This window comes from Cornus florida, unplaced genomic scaffold (assembly GCF_030987335.1).
Source record: "Cornus florida cultivar Cherokee Brave unplaced genomic scaffold, ASM3098733v1 CherokeeBrave_3.0.0_Hap2_Chr03, whole genome shotgun sequence".
Classification (NCBI taxonomy): Eukaryota; Viridiplantae; Streptophyta; class Magnoliopsida; order Cornales; family Cornaceae; genus Cornus; species Cornus florida.
The window spans coordinates 4704057-4728989 of record NW_026775573.1 but is presented as its reverse complement, the minus strand read 5'-3'; the positions used below and the strand labels follow the sequence as shown (position 1 = coordinate 4728989).

At 31.2% G+C, this 24933-nt stretch overlaps 1 protein-coding gene across 1 annotated transcript; it reads left to right on the top strand.

The window, feature by feature from the left end:
* The first annotated feature begins 14943 nt into the window (after positions 1-14943).
* Positions 14944-16933, top strand: LOC132298609 (7-deoxyloganic acid hydroxylase-like). The gene is made up of 4 exons (XM_059795010.1): positions 14944-15170; positions 15340-15587; positions 15698-16085; positions 16491-16933. Exons 1-4 carry the CDS (start codon positions 14961-14963, stop codon positions 16914-16916), a joined length of 1272 nt encoding a protein of 423 aa, XP_059650993.1. The 5' UTR covers positions 14944-14960; the 3' UTR covers positions 16917-16933.
* Positions 16934-24933: the final 8000 nt, after the last annotated feature.

The following is a 24933-nucleotide window of genomic DNA, read 5'->3' as shown; positions in this document are numbered from 1 at the left end:
GTTTTGATGTAAAATGATGGCAAATTTTTAGTAGTTCTTGAAAAAAAATTCTACCTGAGATTTTATAATTTTCTCTTTAAATTCTTTCATTCATTATTTTTTTAAAAAAATAATATTGAGTTTCTTACAAGGTAACTAGTGTTAGCACCTCAACCAAAAAAAAATTAAAAAAAAAGTGTTCCCCACTTAAAGAGAAACCTCTCGGAACCATCTTCCTTGTATTGGTGCACTCCATCTTTACTCGCTACCCAAACACACTTTTGGCATTTTTTCCAGTCCCTTTGTGAAGGGTAGGCATCAAAAGTGACACTTTTATTTCCCATGAAAAACCACAAAAAAAAAAAAAAAAAAAAAAAAAAAAATGAAGAAGAAGAAAGTGTGGACAGCCAAATATTATCGTGGAACTTTCACTGAAAGGTGCTTCCAAAAGACAACAAAATATTATCGTGGAACTTTCACTGAAAGGTGCTTCCAAAAGACAACACTTGTTTACCAAGATTGTCGTCCTTTGATTTACAAAGATGGTATAGATTTACCCCTTCTTCCATTTTGTTGTCAATGATAACTGTAATCTTTGGTCTAAGAATACTATATTTATTTTCATTAAAAGGAGCGGAGAAGACAAAAAGTCCACTCCACAGCACAATGTACAAAACAAGCAATACTGGACATTTGTTGGACAAACTGGTTGCCTTTTGAGTTATTTCAAGAGGAAATTAAGAAAGAGATTTTGAAAAATGTGATGAGATGCATCTAGTTTTGCAATCTTATACACACACACACACACACACACATACATTAACAATGATGGAAAATAATTTAATTCCTTGGCCAAACTAAATCAAAACTAAGGTCAATTGCTCGTTAATTTTCGTTGACCAACTTACTCAAGAAACACAGTATTTGAAACTCTATATGATTTTATCTATGAATATTATACTTATTTAAAAATTAGAGTATATTACACTAATTTAAGTTTTTGGCCAAATGAAATGGCAGGTGAGGTCCAACTCCTTTTTAATATTCAGTTGCCAACTCACTTGATGCAGTCATTTGAGTAATTATACAGTTTATCCATTTCCTTGAAATTAATGTTGTCCAAATCACATATCATAAAATCATCTTTATTTAAGCTCGTTGGTTTGAATGTAAAATATTTTTAATTTTCTGTTTAGCTATCGTAAAATATTTGCGAAAAAAAAAATATTTAGATTTAATAAAAACGATTTACTCATCAATATTCGGCAAGTTATGTTACATGCCCATTCTGATAGACTCGACCTCGACCTCGACCTCAACCTTAATCTCAACCTCAATTTCAACATCAACATTGACCTAGACTTTTGTGAAACACAAAAAAGTAAAAATAGGAAAAATATTTTACTTAAAATATAAATTAAAAAAATTTTAAACAAAATATTTTATGTCAAAACAAACGGAATATATACAAAATTTTATTAGTTATTTACCACTGGTGCTACTCACCAACCATAATAGCACAACCACGAGCGAAATATAAAGCATAATGTTCAAAGTATTGTAGCGGAATTTTCATGTAAAATTTTATTGGTTATTTACCACTGGTGCCTTGTGTGTGCGTGTGACGTGCATTTCGTGTCATTGCTCGTCGTCTGACTTCTATTTGTCTAGATGTGATCCAAGCGGGTTCAAGTGCCTGAAGAGCATATTTACCAAAACAAATATGATTACCTCGATAAGATATTCCCTTCATTCTTTCTCTATGTTGTTTACGGAATCTGGTTCTTTTGGGGTTATAGTTGATGGTTGTTTCTCAATTCCATCTCTACTACAGAACCGGACGTTAGAGTTTCTTCTCATCCAGCTCCTCGCGAATAAAAGGATTCAAATTTGAAAATATTTAAATAGAATTGAAGATATGCCCGCTATCAAATAGAAATAATTTTTTCTTTTCTTTTTTTAAGAAATTCAATCATGTATGTATAGATGGGAAAATGTAGATATTATTCTTAATTAAAAATTGGACTATGATACTCTGTGAATTTAAGTTTTTGGCCACATATTACGCTGTGAATTTAAGTTTTTGGCCACATAGAATGGCAAGTGAGGTCCTATTACTTTTTATATTCAGTTGGCCAACTCACTTAACACAAAGTAATTAAGTACTTTATCTTTTTCCTTAAAATTAATATTGTTCTGTTACTCTCTCACTGGACAAAGTCAAGTAAGCATCTAACAATGGTGATTAACATCTCCCCAACATAACCTTGTCAGCGCTAAGTCAGCAAGTCAAAAAAAAAAAAAAAAACCTTCTGTTTTACCATATGTACAAATATCACTATATACGTTATTCTTTATACAATATATGATAAAGAGTATAATATTATACAATTAAAATAAAATTACTTTTTGACTGAAATTAAAATAAAAACAAAACGCAAAATAATCTTACTTTAAAAAAGTTTAACAAAAATTAACATATGTATACATAACATGCTACTCAAACAAAATTACAAAAAAGAATAAATCATATAATTATGGTATTAGATTAAATTTGTAAGCCAAAAATCAAAGCATATAAAGCTAAAAACTAATAAGAGATTTAAAACCAATACACACGCACACACACACATATATATATATATATGAAACAATTTTACATACATATATATACAAACATAAATAAATTAATTTATCACTAGCCATTATGAGAATTGCTTAAAGAGTTGTTGATTGTTTGTGTAAATTCTTAATTATAGTGGGCATAGCAAATAATGTAATAATAGAATCTAAGAATGTTACTTAGCATCATGTTTTGTATGATTGCTTTACTAACAACCTCTATTAACGGCTTGTTGCGGAACATTGGTCCTGGGCTGTCCTCTATTGGGCCTTCTATAGGCTTTTGTTACCATCTTTTTTTGGGCCAAATGGCCCACCTCTTTTAATTATTCATATTATATATAACAGTTGCTTAAAATTTCAAAAAAAAAAAAAAAAAAAAATGTTTGCAATGATAATAACACTATATATTAAATGTGTTCTACTCATTATACCTTGAACTACTGAACTATTGTACTGATCCGAGCAACTCGAGTCCTTAAGGGGGAAAAAAATAAAATAAAATAAAAAATAAAAATAAAAATAAAAATTTTAAAGTTAGATGATTGACATAATATAATTGGTAGTTATTTGATATTAACCCAACGTGAGGCACTTTGAAAGTTTGAACTAAACTCATAGTAATTGATATTAAATTAAATTTGTAAGCAAAAAATTAAAGCATATAAAGTTTGCTCTTTTTCAAATCCGAAGAACATGAGGGAGGGTTAGGTATGTGTCTGCTTTGGTTTAAGAACAATATTCCAAAACATAGTGTGATTGCTTGGCTAGCATGCAGAGGTTGATTGTTCACACTTGATTCAAAGCCAATGAGGAGCAAGCACTATGTTAACAGATTCTTTCTGTGCCTTACTGACAATGAATCTATGGACCACATCTTTTTTAATTACAGCTTCAGTGCTCATATTTGGTTGTTTATACAACATGTTGTTGGGTTCTATATTTTGCCGGATAGCTGGGGGGATATAATCAAGTGGTGTTTTTTGCCTCACGGTCCTCACAAAAGTTCTTCATCCACAAACTACTCTTCAATGCTGCAATTTATTCTATCTGGTTGGAGAGGAACGCAAGGGCTTTTAGGAACAAAGCTTCTTCCCCTCGTCACATCATTTGCCTCATTAAAAGTTGTGTTCGAGCCAAGCTTGCATCTTTGACACTAAGGGATGGTAGTCATCTCAGGATAGTTAGATCACAGGAGAACTTATTGCAGTTGTTTATGCAAGGATGCTTCTTTGCAGGAGGACAAACATGGTGCTTTGCTGATTAGTTTGTGATTATTTTGCTCAGTGTATCCTTGTCTGTGTTGTCTAGGTAATTAGGCTGGTCAGGTTGGGGGTGCATGCTTTAGATGATGGTGGTTTGTTTGTTGTATGTTTTATGATTGTTTGGCTGCCTTATGCTTAGATGTGCCTTTGGGCTGTTCTTGTAAATTCTCATTTTTATTTATTAAAGCTTACCTTTTAGCCAAAAAAAAAAAAAAAAAAATCCGAAGAAGAACATTACTGACTGTCTTTATCTCATAAAAAACAAAAAACACAGATAAATGCAAAACTAAAAATTATAAGAGATTTAACATATATATATATATATAGTGAGAGTCATGATCTCTTATTCCCCATAGAGTAAGAAAATTATATATATATAGAGAGAGAGAGTCCTGATCTCTTGTTCCCCATGGAGTAAGAAAATTAATCTAGATTAAATCTAATGGTCATTTTTCAAACCTACCTATGGCCTTTTCTTTTAATACAAAACCACTTCCATAGTTTCTATATTTAATTTTACCATTACCACCTACTATAATAATAAAAAGGTAATTATCAAAATAAAAATAAAAACATTTAAAAAAAATTAATGCCAGTATATTTTACTAAAAATTTGTTTTTATTTAGATATTTCTTTGAAAGAAAAACAATACCCGTATCTTTCAATTTTGCAACAACATTATGATATTATAGTATTTTTTTAAGAAACATTTTGTCGTTATCAGTATAAGTAAATTAATATACTTCTCTAGTATAAGTAAATTTACCAACAAATTTATCGAATTGATTAATTGGAATTGAAATTGAAGAAAATTTCATTTAAAGTTTGAATAAAAATTCTTCTTATTTCAATTTGAAGTTGGATATTTGGTGAAATTCATTATTGAATCTATGAATTTGTGAGTTTGATTATTGGATGATGATGATGTAATGACTATGGTGGGACTATAAAATTCAGAAACAATAAGGTAATCCAAAAAAAAAGGGATGAAGCTCTTCTCACAACCTTATCTATGGAAAGAAACAATAAGGTAATCCAAAATAAAAGGGATGAAGCTCTTCTCACAACCTTATCCATGGAAAGCAATCATTTGTTCACACTTTTGTCCATGGATTCAAATTCGCCACCCACAAAGAAATGGAGAGAGAGTTGATAATTACCTTTTATTGTTACAATAAATGGTAATGGTAAAATTAAATATATAAACTAAAAATATGGTGAGAGTATTTTTGTGTTAAAAGGAAAGGCTATGTTTGAAAAATAACGATTTAATCTAACAGTTTATATAGAAAGTGTGGATTAATTTTCTTACTCCATAGGAAAGTAAGAGATCAGGACTCTATATATATATACACACAACTTAATATATTATTGAGTAGACTTTTGATTGAAATTGTAAAATTTTATTACATACATATATAAACTTATCACTAGCCATAATGAGAATTGCTTAAAGATTTGCTGATTATTTGTGTAAATTCTTGACATATTTCAATAAAATATATAAAGGCTCATTTTTTCTTTTTTCATATATATATATATATATATATATATATATTTTGTTTTGAGATATTTCAATATAAAATATATATTGGTTACTCATATATAAAAGCACTTTAACGTTAAGTTGTTTCTAAACTTATATGAGAACTAAAACAACAAGAATTTTGCGGATGAATGGAAATTAATCACTATTGTAGTTTATTAAACAAGTGGAAACACTCCAATTATTACAGTATACCACTGAATTCAAGAGGTTGGAGTAGTAGTAGTACTAGCGGTGCATGTTTCAGTGTTTTTTCAGACCATTTTTCTTTGGCAGTGGTGGTGTAGTACCCCACCTAAAGAAAAACCTCTCAGTACCATCTTCCATATAACCATGCACTCCATCTGTTTTCGCTCTCCAAGTACAATTATAGCAACCTTCTTCCCATTCTGCATTGTAGATGTCAAAACTGTCCCTCACATATTCCCACGAAAAACTACAAAAGAAAAGTGTAGTTGAGAAAATATTCTCGCGAAACTTCCAATGAAAAGAGCCTCCAAAAGGCAACACTTGGAGATTAAGATCATCATTTTTTGATTTACAATGAAGGTTTAAAAACACCCCTTCTTTGATGTTGTTGTAAATGATAACTCTTCTCAATGGTCCATCAAAAATGCTATCTACGGTTGCATCGCCGTCAAGAGGAGTAGTGAAGACAAACCCACTCCATAAGACAACGAGCAAAACAAGCAATATTGAACATTTGTTGAACAAACTCATCTTCCTGCGAGTTATTTGGAGAGAAAAGAAAGGAATTTTAAAATTGTAATGTGATGCGATCCCTTATCTTTATATACATGTAACATTAAATGATGGAACAGTAGCACGTTAAGCTATTTAATCTATGATAATCCTTCGATTAGAAAGTGCATCTTTTAAATCACGGAATTTAATTCCTTGATCAAACAAAATCACAATTAAGGTGATTTGTTTTTAATTTTAGTTGACCAAAGAATTTAAGTTTTTGATCAAATAAAATGGCAAGTGAGGTCCAACTCATTTTTATGATTTTATCCTTGAATATTATACTTTTTTAAAAATTAGAGTATATTGCACTAATTTATGTATTTGGCCAAAGGAAATGGCAAGTGAGGTCCAACTCCTTTTTAATATTCTGCTGCGAACTCACTTGAGGCAGTAATTTGAATAATTAAATAGTTTATCCTTTTCCTTGAGATTAATGCTGTTCAAATCTCATATCAAAAAATTATCTTTATTTAGGGTAGTTTGTTTGGAAGTAAAATATTTTTTAATTTTTTGTTGTTTAATTATCGTAAAATATTTACGAAAAAAAAATATTAAAATTTAACAAAAACAATTTATTTATTAATATACGGCAAGTTATTAATACCAAAAAAGTAAAAGTAAAAAAAATATATATATATTATACCTAAAATAAAAATATTTTGAAAATAAATATTTTATTTCAAAACAAACAAGAGTATATACAAAATTTTATTGGTTATTTACCACTGGTACTACTCACCAACCATGATAGCACAACCACGCGCACGTGCATACATTAAAATCCACCACTACCATAACATAGTACAGAAATAAAGCATAATGTTCAAAGCATTGTTGCGGAATTTTCGTAAAGGAGCTGCAACAAAATCGGCCTTGTGTGTGTTCTGCCAGCAATCGAATAGAAATATATATTTTTTTTTTTTTTTTTTTTTTTTTTTTTTTTTTTTCTTCAGAAATTCAATCATGTATGCAGAGGAAAAAAATATAGATATTATACTTAACCCCTCTTCTGGTACTTGCTATGGAAAGTACGTTGTTCATTGAAAAATGGTAAGGAAGATGCATTTTTAAGTTGAGAATTGCCCTGTCAGATTTTTCTGCTTATGTCGGTTTAAAGTCCTGTGAAGTTTGTCGTCAAAAATATCATCTCCCAGTAACTAGTAGTATTAGATTAAATTTGTAAGCCAAAATCAGGTGTGACTGACTAGTCGGTGAATGGCAATAAAGAACTGTCCCAATTGGTAAGAATTACTATTCGAAGAGCAGATTGTTCGGCGAATTGGCCTATTCTTTGGTACCTCCAGAGCTCCAGGGAAAAAGCGCAAAGGATGACATACTGTTTACTCCTCCATGCCACCCAGTTGACAGACAGCAACATCAACCACTGCTCTTTGCTTCAATTGCTTCAGGAACTCCTTCAAACTAAAAACTAATAAGAGATTTAAAACCAATATATATATATGAAACAATTTTACATACATATATATACATACATACATAAATTAATTTATCACTAGCCATTATGAGAATTGCTTAAAGACTTGCTAATTGTTTGTGTAAATTCTTAATTATAGCGGGCATAGCAAATAATGTAATAATAGAATCTAAGAATGTTACTTAACATCATGTTTTGTAATGATAATAACACTATATATTAAATGTGTTCTACTCATTATACCTTGAACAACTACTATACTACTTTTGAACTAATATATATTGGTTACTCATAAACACTCTAATGTTAATTTGTTTCTAAACTTATATGAGAACTAAAACAAGAAGAATTTTGCAGATGAATGGAAATCACTATATATTGTAGTTTATTAAACAAGTGCACAGAATGGAAACAGTCCAAGTATTACAGCATACCACTGAATACAGGAGGTTGGAGTAGTGGTACTAGCGGTGCATGTTTCAGTTTTTTTTCAGACCATTATTCTTTGGCAGTGGTGGTGTAGTACCCCACTTAAAGAAAAACTTCTCAGTACCATCATCAATATATCCATGCACTCCATCTTTTTTCACTCTCCAAACACAACGTTCGCAAGCACAATCTTCGCAAACTTTGCCCCATCTTGTAGATAGTAAAAGTGTCATACAGGTATTCCCATGAAAAACTACAAAAGAAACGTGTCCTATTGAAAACATTATTGGGAAACTTCCAGTGAAAAGAGCCTCCAAAGGGCAACACTTGCAGATTAAGATAATCATCCTTTGATTTACAATGAATGTTTAGAAACACCCCTTCTTCGATGTCATTGTAAATGAAAACTCCTCTCATTGGTCCACTCAAAAAATTATCCATGGTTGCATCAAGAGGAGTAGAGAAGACAAATCCACTCCGTGAGACAATGAACAAAACAAGCAATATTGAACATTTGTTGAACAAACTCATCTTCGTGCGTTATTTGGAGAGAAAAGAAAGGAATTTAAGAAAGGAATTTTAAAACTGTAATGTGATACGATGCATCTTTTGTTTGCAATCTCTTATATACATGTAACAATAAATGATGGATGTTATGCTATTTAATCTATGATTATCCTTGATTAGAAAGTGCATCTTTTTATTCACGGAATTTAATTCCTTCGTCAAACAAAATCACAATTAAGGTCAATTGCTTTTAATTTTAATTGACCAACTTATTATAAAGAATTCAAGTTTTTGATCAAATAAAATGGCAAGTGAGTTCCAACTCATTTTTTTGATTGTACCTTTGAATATTATACTTATTTAAAAATTAGAGCATATTACGCTAATTTAAGTTTTTTGCCAAATGAAATGGCAAGTGAGGTCCAACTCCTTTTTAATATTAAGTTGCCAACTCACTTGAGGCAGTAATTAAATAATTTATCCTTTTCCTTGAGATTAATGTTGTCCAAATCTCATATCATAAAATTATTTTTATTTAGGCTCTTGTTTGTTTAGATGTAAAATATTTTTTAATTTTTCTATTGTTTAGTTCTTGTAAAATATTTACGAAAAAATATATATATATTAAAATTTAACAAAAACAACTTACTTATCAATATTCAGCAAATTATTTTACATGCCCGGTCTGATAGACTCGATCGCTGCCTCTACTTCGACCTCGACTTTTGTCAAATACCAAAAAAGTAAAAAGTATATATAAAAATAAAAAATTTCGAAAAAAATATTTTATCTCAAAACAAACGGAGTATATACAAAATTTTATTGACTGATACTGATAGGGAAAAATAACCCTAGCCTATCTTGACTTAACGAAAAAGGTAATTAAATATTGACCGGCCACCAGATTTCTCCAACTCTCAGACGATAATATCTCGTTATTAAGGATAACCATTTCTATTAGATAAGAATGATGACAAATCCTATCTAGGATAGGATTTGTCATGGGATAAGTTCAAATCTTATCAAGGATAAGATTTTCACGAGATAGGCTTCATGGGCTAAAGACGATGAAATTCCCTTATCAAGAATAAGGGAAGTGACTATAAATACAAAGACGACTCGGGAACAAGGTACACACAAAAAAACTCCTACTAAGCGAATTACGATTAAAATTCTCTATCGAAAACCCTTACTAACTTGATCGTCGGAGGGTCAACGGCCGGCACCATACCGGTGTTTGACTTTGCCATCCTTATTTTGCAGGAAACGGTGTCGTACTAGACCGTGGCGAATTTCAACCTCAACAGTTGGCGCCGTCTGTGGGAACAATGATTCCCTTGAATCGATTTATTACTCGTTGGGTATAGACGTTTGCTATCCGGTATGGTTACCGAAGGAACACCGTCGCAGGGATCTGGTCAAAGGGAAGAGTCGGGTGAAAATCTAGACGTCCCAAATGACCAGACGAGGTTTGCAGCGTTGGAACTGCAGGTCCAAACTCTGAATCAGGGTATGGACCAGTTGATCCAACAAAATGCAGCACTCCTGCAACACCTTGTTCCACCGGTTCAACAGAGCTTGCCACGCCAAGACCTCTCGAATCCAAACAGGGGTAATGGGAATCTGGAAGAGCAGGATACTCATCCTCCCTGACATGAGACCAAAGTTGAACAAAGCCAGGTGGGAAACCGACATAGAGAGGTGATCCACCCCTTTCTTCCACTGAGTTCCCGACCCCATGAAGACACGACTGTCATTGAAAAGATCGAGGAGATTTCCCACGTTGACCTAGAGATGCAGGATCTCAAGGCAAAGATGGAGGGTGTGATGCAGGCCATAAAGGGAAAAGGATTTGAAGCCATAGATGGTTTGGTGCAAAAGACCAATTTGCCGTTCAGCCCCTCGGTTATGAAATGCCCTTTGCCAAGAAAATTTAGAATGCCCACAATTGAGAGTTTCAACAGAACTAAAGATCCCCTCGACCACTTGGAGACTTTTCAGGCGCTTATGCACCTACACGCGATGCCGGATGAGATCATGTGCAGGGCTTTTGTGATACCCCCGAATTTCCGAATGCGGGTTGACTAGGCTTACGCCTGAATACCCGATGATATCAAAACAAATTGATAATAAACGAACACAGAGTACAAAAGAATAAAAAAGAATAAATAAAATGCTGACAAGAAACTAAAAAGATAATCTAATAATAAACCTCATAATATATTTCCATTAATTAATAAACTCTTCTGATACAACTGATCCTCCAAAATACAACTTGGGAATCCATACTGTGTGGACCCCTAGAAAATCCAAACTAAACAAATGACAGTAATCTAAAATAGGAAACTGAATCATAAAGGAACTCCTATGTAGCATCGGAAGAATGAAGTAGACTGATCCCTACTCAGCACGAACAACCTCTACTCGTGACAAACACCTGAAAAATAATGGTGGGTCAGGCCCACAAACAAGTTCTACTCTACTACAGTCCAAGCAGAGATCCGATACACGTATACATCCCAGTCAATCCAACAGTAACTAGTAGTCCGTATATATATATATACACACTAAAGGAACCTCACTAGACTATAGGGTTGTCTCAACTTGAATAATAGGCAAAATGCAAAACGCACATATAGTGGGCATGAGTACCTAGACTTACCAGGGTACACAACTACACTATATCTAGATACACATCCCTGGTGATATACGCGCCCTAACCATTGATTCTAAGACTCAAGATCATATCATGGCACCATACTTATATATATAAAATCTAGTAACCATCATATCCAGTATAAATTAATCCTCCATAAGTCATTCAACTTGTTCAGCTGACCTGACTTGAATATAAGTAGAACTTAACATTTTAGTTAAATCATTCCCTTCTATAATAAATTAATCCTCCATAAGTTATTCAACTTGTTCAGCTGACCTGACTTAAATATAAGTAGGACTTAACATTTTAGTTAATCAATTCCCTTATATAAAATAGGTAGGACTTAACTGATAAGTTTATCCATCCCTAGAATGCCACCGTCCCATACCGGTGCATTAAACCACACAATCCAACAATTGGTGTAACAATTAAGGAAATACATCAAACATTCCATAAATAACTATGATAAATATGATATCAAGTTATCACATAATAGGAATGACTTATTATTTCTTTAAACTTCCTATATCATATGTCCTACACAAACTGAATCTTATACATGATGATATTTTATTATACCGTTAAATAAGGATTCTCTATATCCAATTCATCCTACACATTTAATCTCAATTGCTAAAATATTTTTAAAAATTAAATCCATTCGTTTGTTTAAAATATTCAAATAGCAAGCGTCATTATGATTGAGTCTATTTAAATTTATTAAAACCCAAACCTAGCCCCTATTTAATGTTCAGGAATCCTAGGCATGTTTCTACGTTCCATCATTCCACAGATATGAAAAATACATAATTTAAACATGTAAAAATTCACATAAGAAATCAAATCAAAATCATGCATTTTATCAATTCATAACACAATAACAGATATGAACCAATTTCATAAAACCTATGTTCTAACCCAATTAAACGTGCATAATTATTTAATTTTATGTGTTTAATAAATCCTGAAATTTCCTAGGAATGTACAGAAACACGAATCAAAGGGAAATAGATAGAAGAAGAACTTGCCTTAAACTTTTGGATCGAAAGTTAAACTTCTTCTTCCTTAATCTTCTCTCTACATGATTTTTCTCCTCATTCCTTCCTTTTCCTCCTTCCCTCTCTAACACTATCTCTCTAGTATATATCACGTGAATATTTTTAACCCCCTTTTAGAACCTATAGCTATATATTTATAGGCTAAATAAAATAACCCTAACCCTTTTCCCAATCCAAGTCAACTAAAAAAAAATGAAAATAAAAATATTAAAAAGGTAAGCAAAATATGTTATGTATATAATTTATGTATATGTTTATTAAATAAATAAATTATACACATTCCATTATTTATTAATGGATTATCCAATAATATTTAAGTTACCATAATATTATAAAGTAACTTAAAACATAACACGTATCAAATCTATGTATATTTTTATTATTTAAATAGACATATACATCAGATTAAATATTATTATCCAAATTACCATAAAAGTAATTAATAAATTACTTTCTCTTTTATATATATATATATATATATATATATATATATATATATATATATATTAAAAAGGTAAGTAAAATATGTTACGTATATAATTTATGTATATGTTTATTAAATAAATAAATTATACACATTCCATTATTTATTAATGGATTATCCAATAATACTTAAGTTACTATAATATTATAAAGTAACTTAAAATATAACACGTATCAAATCTATGTATATTTTTATTATTTAAATATAAAACATATACATCAGATTAAATATTACTACCCAAGTTACCATAGAAATAATTAATAAATTACTTTCCTTTTTATATATGTATATAATATATATACATACATTATCCATGGGTAATAATCTATACATATCCAACCTCCTATCCAAGTAGTCCATGGGACCCAATTGGTTGGCCCATTACTACTAACCATAACCATAAAAGAAAAATAATAAAATAAAATAAAACATTTAATTTACAATTAATCAAAACACCATTTAAGCACATAATCTAATTAAACAATTAACACATAGATAAATACAAATAATACATAGACACATAATTAAATAATCAAGTAATACCTAATTCAATTAAACACATAAGCAATTAGTCAAATAATTAATTAAATAATTAAAAAATACAATTAAAACAAATAAATAAATACCGAGACTATCCTTTTAAAATTAGGGGTATTACATTCTTCCCCCCTAATAAAAGGAATTCCGTCTTCGGAATTCGCCCTTACTTTCTTCCATTATGCTTGGAAATTATGAGCGAAAAACATCCTCATATTCCCAAATAGACGCAACCTCACTATAAGGGCTCCACTTAACTCCAATATACCAAGTGGTATACAGAGTTCCTATATTTTAAGAAACACCATAATCATACAATGCGTAAGTTATATCAAATAACAACGTAATCCTCCTATGTCGACAAGGGAATGATCTACATACCTCCAAGTGCCATAGAATATACGCACAAACTCCTATGCACCCAGCGCTAATAATTTGGTAACGCTAATTCAGAGGTGACTGCCTCAATTGCGAAACACAATCTTCTAAAAGTCAATGTAATAAGTAAAATTGACCTTTCTCCAAAAATCGCCTTTCTTCCTACATAGAAAACAGAACGAGCAAACTACTCCCTGATAGAAAAACTCTAGTATACGAGTTCAACTATTTACAACATCCTACTGTTGCCTCCCAACCGCGCGCAGTTCAATATAAAGGGAAGTATCTATTTCTGACATATTTTTAAATGAAGTCGAGGTCTGATTGTACAACCCTTACTTCCATTTCCAACCAACAAATGAGAGGTATGCATTGTGAAAGATACAAAACCTCCAAAGTTGTCACACTAACCTCCTTGTGCCAACAATATCACAAACAAAATTCCGACAAGTGAAGTAAACACTTCCAACAGTCCATGAAAATCTAAGATATACGCCTCAAACATATCCTTTATGGTCTAATTTAATCTCTCGATTAATTCCTCCTTCTATATATATGAAGTAGAGCTGCTGCTCCAAAATCTTCATAAAGCTCCTTCGAAATAGCACTTTGCATCCACTAATATGGACATCCACATGCTATAACACCACTATCACTGAACTATATAATTACTATGAAGTTCTATAATAAGCATCACTCAAATTTATGTCTTCAAGCGATCTTTCTCAATCCACCATTCGGATTCCATATAGAAAATTGAAATTCCAAATCAATGTCGATTCTTCCCACCAACTATCACTCCTGTTTAGTTCAACTTCCATATATGTTATAGGAAGTGGCTAAAGATTCCTATAATATCTAATGATCAACTTTCCACCTTTGTAGTAGGTTTTACACTTAGGACAATTATATACACGTCCCTATCCGTACCTGTTCACCAAAACTGACATTTGATGTCGTGATGTACCTTCTAACCGTCTGGGTGTACCAAGAAAAATTATAAATTTCCATCTCAGTCGCCCGACAGTCATATCACTATTTATAGAAACTACTAACTCCTCCTCCAGTACCTTAAACTCCATCTGAGTAAGGTAACACCTTCTCTAGGGTCAGCTCCGATATTCAAAATTGACCTCCTGAACTACCTTGGTAATAACAAGTGTTATTATTCACAATTTGCATCCATCTAAGATAAAGGTATGGAAGGATATGATAATAAAAAAATAATAAATTATATTTTTATATGAACCTAAAAAAAAAAAATTAATTAGCAATCATTAATATGGGTGTAACTTGCAGGTAAGAATTCCTTTATGTGGGTTGGACGGATACCACGATTGCACATCACAGAACCTGAACTAGTAAGGGAAGTGTTGACCAAGTACTATAAATTTCAGAAGAATTATAGGGCACTTGATCCCATAACCAAGATACTTCTAACTGGAATAGGAAGCTTAGAGGGTGACAAATGGGCTATGCACAAAAGAATTATTAACCCTGCTTTTCGTATGGAGAAGTTGAAGGTACGTGTGTATATATATATACATATATTTCATATATATATACATACGTTTTCAACTTGTGTTAGTGTGGAAATGAATTCAACAAGCCTTCAAATTGATTAATTTGAAGCATTTAATACAGATGATTATTGGGTTACTTAATTTTTGTTTTTGTTTTTGTTCTTTATAGCTTATGTTACCTGCATTTCATTCAAGTTGTATTGAGATAACGAACAAATGGGAGAAGATGGTCTCTGCTGGAGCAGGATCATGTGAGGTAGATGTGTGGCCTGATCTTGAAACTTTAAGTGGCGATGCGATTTCGAGGACATTGTTTGGAAGTAGCTATGAAGAAGGAAAAGATGTACTCCACCTTATGAAAGAATTAACCGAACTTACAATTCAGGTTATACAGTCTGTTTACATCCCAGGCCGGAGGTACTTACGTAAAACTCATAAAGTTGAAAATGTTTCTACTTAAACTACATTAATTCCACTTCTGTTACATACAGAGATGATGAATCAAGCTATCCGTCTTGTATGTGTAGGTTTTTTCCAACTAAGACAAACAGGAGGATGAAAGAAATTGACAAAATAGTGTGCAGATCGATAAGTAATATCATCAATAGAAGACTCAAGACAATGAAGACAGGAGATGCTGGTAGTGATGACTTATTGGGTATATTACTGCAATCCAGTATGGAAGAGATCCGAAAAAATAGAAACAACCAGAACAGTGGGTTAAGTATTCAAGAGGTGATCAATGAGTGCAAGCTATTCTACTTTGCTGGGCAAGACACCACCTCTACCTTGCTTGTGTGGACCATGTTTTTCTTGAGTAGGTATCCGGAATGGCAAGAGCGCGCTAGAGAAGAAGTTGTGCAAGTCTTTGGAAATAATAAACCGGACTATGAAGGGATAAATAGCCTAAAAGTAGTAAGTGTTTTCTCTATTTATCATCTTTTGGAATTCTTAAAAGAAAAATAGGGATAATTATGTATGCGTAGGGATGACCACTTTTATTCATGGAAATGGTAAGGTTAGTTTGGACAAATGAACAATATATATATATATATATTTTCATATTCATATCATGTGATTTCATAAAATAGTAGTAAATATTTGAATTTAGAATTGTTGAAATTTTTTCAATAAACATGCAAGTTCACAACCAATATAGTACTGGAATATCTCATGAATGCACAACACCACTAACATTTCATTAGGTTGTCAATGCACATTAATTATATTACTATATAGTAGTATAAATTAGTTATAATTCATGATGTGAGTTTGGTAATTATAATTCTCATTCCATAGCTCTTTCATTTTTTTTCACAGGTGACAATGATTTTGCTTGAGGTTTTAAGGGTATACCCACCGGTCCTTGAGCTCACAAAAACAACTCATGAAGAAACCAAATTAGGACGATACACCATACCAGCTGGTGTGGAGTTGATGGTACCACAGGTGATACTTCACCATGACCGTGAATTATGGGGTGAAGATGCAAAGGAGTTCAAACCGGAGAGGTTTGCTGAAGGAGTGTCGAAGGCAACAAAGAGCCAAGTCTCATTTTTTCCGTTCAGCTGGGGACCCCGGATGTGCCCTGGACAAAACTTCGCAATGTTAGAAGCCAAAGTGGCCATGGCGCTCATTCTGCAACGCTTCTCCTTTCAACTTTCACCATCCTATGTCCATGCTCCTTACACTCTCATAACTATGCAACCCCAACATGGTGCTCACATGATTTTGCACAAACTATAGCGTGCGTTCAAATTCATCATATGTGGTTCGATGGTTGTTTGCACTTGTCAAAGTTCTGGAATTTGTTGCTCGGAGTGCCTTCTGGTCTCTTTGTTGGGCATTTCTCTCTATCGTGTCATTTGGTTGTTTTCGGCTATCATCTGTATTTTGTTTTCCTTCTTGTAGTTCTTTGTGCCATGTTCTGTTGAGGTTAATATTCCTTTTGATTGCGAGCTTGTTATGAAAATAGATTTGTATTCAGGTAAAAGAATAATAATAAAAGATTATATAACGACAATATATAACAGGCGTTACAGGTGCTATGTGATGCTGGCATATGGGTTAGACACTGTTAATGGTTTGTTTTCCACTACTCTATTGGTTGTTGATGGTATTTTGAAATTTGAATGGTTGTGCAATTAATGATGCATGTTGCCCAAAGTAAGGAGTAGACCCATATTGGCAGGCGTGCTGCGTTACCGGTATTATTTACAAAAAAAATAATAATAATAAAAAATAAAAAATTGTTTAATTAAATATATATATATATATATATTATTTTTCATTGGGTTAGTATACTTACTAATGACATGGCATACATTCAATATCTACTCCCAAATAAAGACCCTGAGGCTAAATATAATTTGTTTTTGACACACACGAAACTTTTTAGAAAACTTATAAATTTTGTTCTTTAAATGTAAATTTATTTAGATAAATCATTCTCTAATAAGCTTTTTGTGTTTATCTTTTGACAAAGATTAAACATTTGTCCAACTGTTGCTGAGTGGGTAAAGCACTTCACATCAAGGCTGCAGGCAAGCCTTTGTGCACATCGCATTAGCTGGGCTTAAGACAAACCCCCACTCTTTACGAGCTGAAGAGAAACTCACTCCTTTTGAGGATCAACCCTCCTTATTTTTGAACTGCCAAGGGGTATCTCATCTTTTGCAGGATTTTCACCACCAACCCATTCGCTAAGAGAACCTTTTGGACTCTCTCTCTTAAAGAAGTATATGTAATTGTAGTAATGGAATACAGCGAATGTCCCTCAATGGACTACTATGAGAATACAACTCTACATTTACAAGTGAAATAATTAATCAAATAAAAACTCAGCTCTAGGTTATATGTGATGAATCACATAGGATAAAGGTGATGGGCCGGTTTAGGGTGCGATTTATTTAAAAGATAATCTTGTCAAGCAGGAGCGGATTCAGGATTCTAATAGTAAGTGGGGCCAAATTCTAAAAAAAAAAACGGAGCTGATTGATTTATAAAAAAAATACATCAATTTAATATTAATTTATGTGCTTTATTTATATGTGTATATATAAATATATATATAATATGTATTGTATAAATGTATATCAATAAATGTATGTATACTCTATATTATTGTATTTGTATATATATCATTATGTGTAGTATGCGTAGGTATATTGAGTGTATACAAGAGGATTAGAAAACCAAAAAAGGAAAAATAAGATTAGAATGTCTCCAATGTTCTCTCTCAAATGTCCTCTCAAACTCAAAATATAAGAAATTTTGTTGTCTGATACACTCCAATGGTGCACTATATAGCTTCTCAAAATATGAGATTCTAAAAAAATATATATCATAGTATATAGCAAGTTGCTATAAGTTGAGAACTTAAGATGCTAGGCCTTTTTTAGGATTTTTGTGTAGATATGGGCTGAAAGTCACATGAAAAAGTAAGAATTAAAATAAGGAAAGTAATAGTATGTCAAAGTGTCAGAATAATTGGAGGAGAACTGCTAAAATATAGCATTTTGGATGAAATGCATTATTGGAGGAGAATTGCTAAAATATAGCATTTTGGCATTGTTATTCCTCTTAAAATATAAATTTACAATGGAGAAATAGCATTTTGCATTGGAGATGCTATTAAGACTTTAAAGAATAAAAAGTAATTAATTTTACTTATAAAAAAGTAATAATTAATTTTTAATTAAAAAAATGGAGAAATAGGTGAAAGAGAATTAGGAAAGAATAGAAATAATAAACTTGCATATTTAATCTTTATTATCTTTTCTTACCATTGAACTCAATTACAAGAATTCATAAGAGTCTGTTGCTTACCAGTGTTGCCATTAGTGACATTTCAAATTTATATTTTGTTATGTAGTTTTGGATTATATTACTTATATTATATATTGTATCATAGTATATTGAACTAATATAATGCGCGCCACTACTATGTTAGTTATTATCTTAGGCAAAGTTGAGTTTTTAAGTCTAGGTAGCAGTCAATTGGGGCTTTCCTATATCCACCCTGTATCTGAATTCAAGACACTCTCTCCCATCCATTAGGTTGGGGACCAAAGTAACTAAACTTCTTAAAAATATTACTTCAGTGCACCAAGTTTCTCTCGTGAGAGTTTGAAAATTGTTCACAATTGCATAGCAGTCAGATTGTTTCTTGTTTTGAACCATCACCACTAGGTCACAATGGTGCCCTCAATAATTAAACTTTTCTTGCTACCGGAATCCAGTTTGGTAGAGTTCCAAAAATTGAAATATGATTATCGACGGCAAAAAGTCCAAAATTTTACCATATTTTCCAATTTTTATCTGAATTGATAGCACTAAATGTTACTAATCCTCAATTTGTACGTTTGTTTGCCTTAGACATGTTTATTTAGTTTTGATGTAAAATGATGGCAAATTTTTAGTAGTTCTTGAAAAAAAATTCTACCTGAGATTTTATAATTTTCTCTTTAAATTCTTTCATTCATTATTTTTTTAAAAAAATAATATTGAGTTTCTTACAAGGTAACTAGTGTTAGCACCTCAACCAAAAAAAAATTAAAAAAAAAGTGTTCCCCACTTAAAGAAAAACCTCTCGGAACCATCTTCCTTGTATTGGTGCACTCCATCTTTACTCGCTACCCAAACACACTTTTGGCATTTTTTCCAGTCCCTTTGTGAAGGGTAGGCATCAAAAGTGACACTTTTATTTCCCATGAAAAACCACAAAAAAAAAAAAAAAAAAAAAAAAAATGAAGAAGAAGAAAGTGTGGACAGCCAAATATTATCGTGGAACTTTCACTGAAAGGTGCTTCCAAAAGACAACAAAATATTATCGTGGAACTTTCACTGAAAGGTGCTTCCAAAAGACAACACTTGTTTACCAAGATTGTCGTCCTTTGATTTACAAAGATGGTATAGATTTACCCCTTCTTCCATTTTGTTGTCAATGATAACTGTAATCTTTGGTCTAAGAATACTATATTTATTTTCATTAAAAGGAGCGGAGAAGACAAAAAGTCCACTCCACAGCACAATGTACAAAACAAGCAATACTGGACATTTGTTGGACAAACTGGTTGCCTTTTGAGTTATTTCAAGAGGAAATTAAGAAAGAGATTTTGAAAAATGTGATGAGATGCATCTAGTTTTGCAATCTTATACACACACACACACACACATACATTAACAATGATGGAAAATAATTTAATTCCTTGGCCAAACTAAATCAAAACTAAGGTCAATTGCTCGTTAATTTTCGTTGACCAACTTACTCAAGAAACACAGTATTTGAAACTCTATATGATTTTATCTATGAATATTATACTTATTTAAAAATTAGAGTATATTACACTAATTTAAGTTTTTGGCCAAATGAAATGGCAGGTGAGGTCCAACTCCTTTTTAATATTCAGTTGCCAACTCACTTGATGCAGTAATTTGAGTAATTATACAGTTTATCCATTTCCTTGAAATTAATGTTGTCCAAATCACATATCATAAAATCATCTTTATTTAAGCTCGTTGGTTTGGATGTAAAATATTTTTAATTTTCTGTTTAGTTATCGTAAAATATTTATGGAAAAAAAAAATATTTAGATTTAATAAAAACGATTTACTCATCAATATTCGGCAAGTTATGTTACATGCCCATTCTGATAGACTCGACCTCGATCTCGACCTCAATTTCAACATCAACGTTGACCTAGACTTTTGCGAAACACAAAAAAAGTAAAAATAAGAAAAATATTTTACTTAAAATATAAATTAAAAAAAAATTAAACAAAATATTTTATGTCAAAACAAACGGAATATATACAAAATTTTATTAGTTATTTACCACTGGTGCTACTCACCAACCATAATAGCACAACCACGAGCTAACACGTACGTACATTAAAACCCATTGGCCATGACATATAAAGCATAATGTTCAAAGTATTGTCGCGGAATTTTCATGTAAAATTTTATTGGTTATTTACCACTGGTGCCTTGTGTGTGCGTGTTCTGCCCGCTATCAAATAGAAATAATTTTTTCTTTTCTTTTTTTAAGAAATTCAATCATGTATGTATAGATGGGAAAATGTAGATATTATTCTTAATTAAAAATTGGACTATGATACTCTGTGAATTTAAGTTTTTGGCCACATAGAATGGCAAGTGAGGTCCTATTACTTTTTATATTCAGTTGGCCAACTCACTTAACACAAAGTAATTAAGTACTTTATCTTTTTCCTTAAAATTAATATTGTTCTATTACTCTCTCACTAGACGAAGTCAAGTAAGCATCTAACAATAGTGATTAACGACATCTCCTCAACATAACCTTGTTAGCGCTAAGTCAGCAAGTCAAAAAAAAAAAAAAAACATTCTGTTTTATCATATGTACAAATATCACTATATACGTTATTCTTTATACAATATATGATAAAGAGTATAATATTATACAATTAAAATAAAATTACTTTTTGACTGAAATTAAAATAAAAACAAAACGCAAAATAATCTTACTTTAAAACAGTTTAACAAAAATTAAAATATGTATACATAACATGCTACTCAAACAAAATTACAAAGAAGAATAAATCATATAATTATGGTATTAGATTAAATTTGTAAGCCAAAAATCAATAACTAATAGTATTAGATTAAATTTGTAAGCCAAAAATCAAAGCATATAAAGTTTGCGTCCTTCCAACTAAAAACTAATAAGAGATTTAAAACCAATACACACACACACACACACATATATATATGAAACAATTTTACATACATATATATACAGACATACATAAATTAATTTATCACTAGCCATTACGAGAATTGCTTAAAGAGTTGTTGATTGTTTGTGTAAATTCTTAATTATAGTGGGCATAGCAAATAATGTAATAATAGAATCTAAGAATGTTGCTTAACATCATGTTTTGTATGATTGCTTTACTAACAACCTCTATTAACGGCTTGTTGCGGTTATTAGGTTTGAACATTGGTCCTGGGCTGTCCTCTATTGGGCCTTCTATAGGCTTTTGTTACCATCTTTTTTTGGGCCAAATGGCCCACCTCTTTTAATTATTCATATTATATATAACAGTTGCTTAAAATTTCAAAAAAAAAAAAAAAAAAAAAAAAATGTTTGCAATGATAATAACACTATATATTAAATGTGTTCTACTCATTATACCTTGAACTACTGAACTATTGTACTGATCCGAGCAACTCGAATCCTTAAGGGGGAAAAAATAAAATAAAATAAAAAATAAAAATAAAAATAAAAATTTTAAAGTTAGATGATTGACATAATATAATTGGTACTTATTTGACATTAACCCAACGTGAGGCACTTTGAAAGTTTGAACTAAACTCATAGTAATTGATATTAAATTAAATTTGTAAGCAAAAAATTAAAGCATATAAAGTTTGCTCTTTTTCAAATCCGAAGAACATGAGGGAGGGTTAGGTATGTGTCTGCTTTGGTTTAAGAACAATATTCCAAAACATAGTGATTGCTTGGCTAGCATGCAGAGGTAGATTGTTTACACTTGATTCAAAGCTAATGAGGAGCAAGCACTATGTTAACAGATTCTTTCCGTGCCTTACTAACAATGAATCTATGGACCACATCTTTTTTAATTACAGCTTCAGTGCTCATATTTGGTTGTTTATACAACATGTTGCTGGATTCTATATTTTGCCGGATAGCTGGGGGGATATAATCAAGTGGTGTTTTTTGCCTCATGGTCCTCACAAAAGTTCTTCATCCACAAACTGCTCTTCAATGCTGCAATTTATTCTATCTGGTTAGAGAGGAACGCAAGGGCTTTTAGGAACAAAGCTTCTTCCCCTCATCACATCATTTGCCTAATTAAAAGTTGTGTTCGAGCCAAGCTTGCATCTTTGACACTAAGGGATGGTAGTCATCTCAGGATAGTTAGATCACAGGAGAACTTATTGCAGTTGTTTATGCAAGGATGCTCCTTTGCAGGAGGACAAACATGGTGCCTTGCTGATTAGTTTGTGATTATTTTGCTTAGTGTATCCTTGTCTGTGCTGTCTAGGTAATTAGGCTGGTCAGGTGGGGGTGTATGCTTTAGATGATGGTGGTTTGTTTGTTGTATGTTTTATGATTGTTTGGCTGCCTTGTGCTTAGATGTGCCTTTGGGCTGTTCTTGTAAATTCTCATTTTTATTTATTAAAGCTTACCTTTTAGTCCAAAAAAAAAAAAAAAAATCCGAAGAAGAACATTACTGACTATCTTTATCTCATAAAAAACAAAAAACACAGATAAATGCAAAACTAAAAATTATAAGAGATTTAACATATATATATATATATATATATAGAGAGAGAGAGTCATGATCTCTTATTCCCCATGGAGTAAGAAAATTATATATATATATATAGAGTCATGATCTCTTATTCCCCATGGGATAAGAAAATTATAGAATCATGATCTCTTATTCCCCATGGGGTAAGAAAATTATATATATATATATATATATATATATAGTCATGATCTCTTATTCCCCATGGAGTAAGAAAATTTTATATATATATATATATATATATATATATATATATATATAGAGAGAGAGAGTCCTGATTTCTTGTTCCCCATGGAGTAAGAAAATTTATTCAGATTAAATTTTTCAAACACACGTATGGCCTTTTCTTTTAATACAAAACCACTTCCATAGTTTCTATATTTAATTTTACCATTACCACCTACCATAACAATAAAAAGGTAATTATCAAAATAAAAATAGAAACATTTAAAAAAAATTAATGCCAGTTTATTTTACTAAAAATTTGTTTTTATTTAGATATTTCTTTGAAAGAAAAACAATACTAAATTTACCAACAAATTTATCGAATTGATTAATTGGAATTGAAATTGTAGAAAATTTTATTTAAAGTTTGAATAAAAATTCTTCTTATTTCAATTTGAAGTTGGATATTTGGTGAAATTCATTATTGAATTTATGAATTTGTGAGTTTGATTATTGAATGATGATGATGTACTGACTATGGTGGGACTATAAAATTCAGAAACAATAAGGTAATCCAAAAAAAAAAGGGATGAAGCTCTTCTCACAACCTTATTCATAAAAAGCAATCATTTGTTCACACTTTTGTCCATGGATTCAAATTCGCCACCCACAAAGAAATGGAGAGAGAGTTGATAATTACCTTTTATTGTTACAATAAATGGTAATGGTAAAATTAAATATATAAACTAAAAATATGGTGAGAGAGAGTACTTTTGTGTTAAAAGGAAAGGCCATGTTTGAAAAATGACAGATTTAATCTAACGGTTTATATAGAAAGTGTGGATTAATTTTCTTACTCCATAGGAAAGTAAGAGATCAGGACTCTATATATATATATATACACAACTTAATATATTATTGAGTAGACTTTTGATTGAACTGTAAAATTTTATTACATACATATATAAACTTATCACTAGCCATAATGAGAATTGCTTAAAGATTTGCTGATTATTTGTGTAAATTCTTGACATATTTCAATAAAATATATAAAGGCTCATTTTTTCTTTTTTCATATATATATATATATATATATATATATAGATATATATATATATATTTTGTTTTGAGATATTTCAATATAAAATATATATTGGTTACTCATATATAAAAACACTTTAACGGTAATTTGTTTCTAAACTTATACGAGAACTAAAACAACAAGAATTTTGCGGATGAATGGAAATTAATCACTATTGTAGTTTATTAAACAAGTGGAA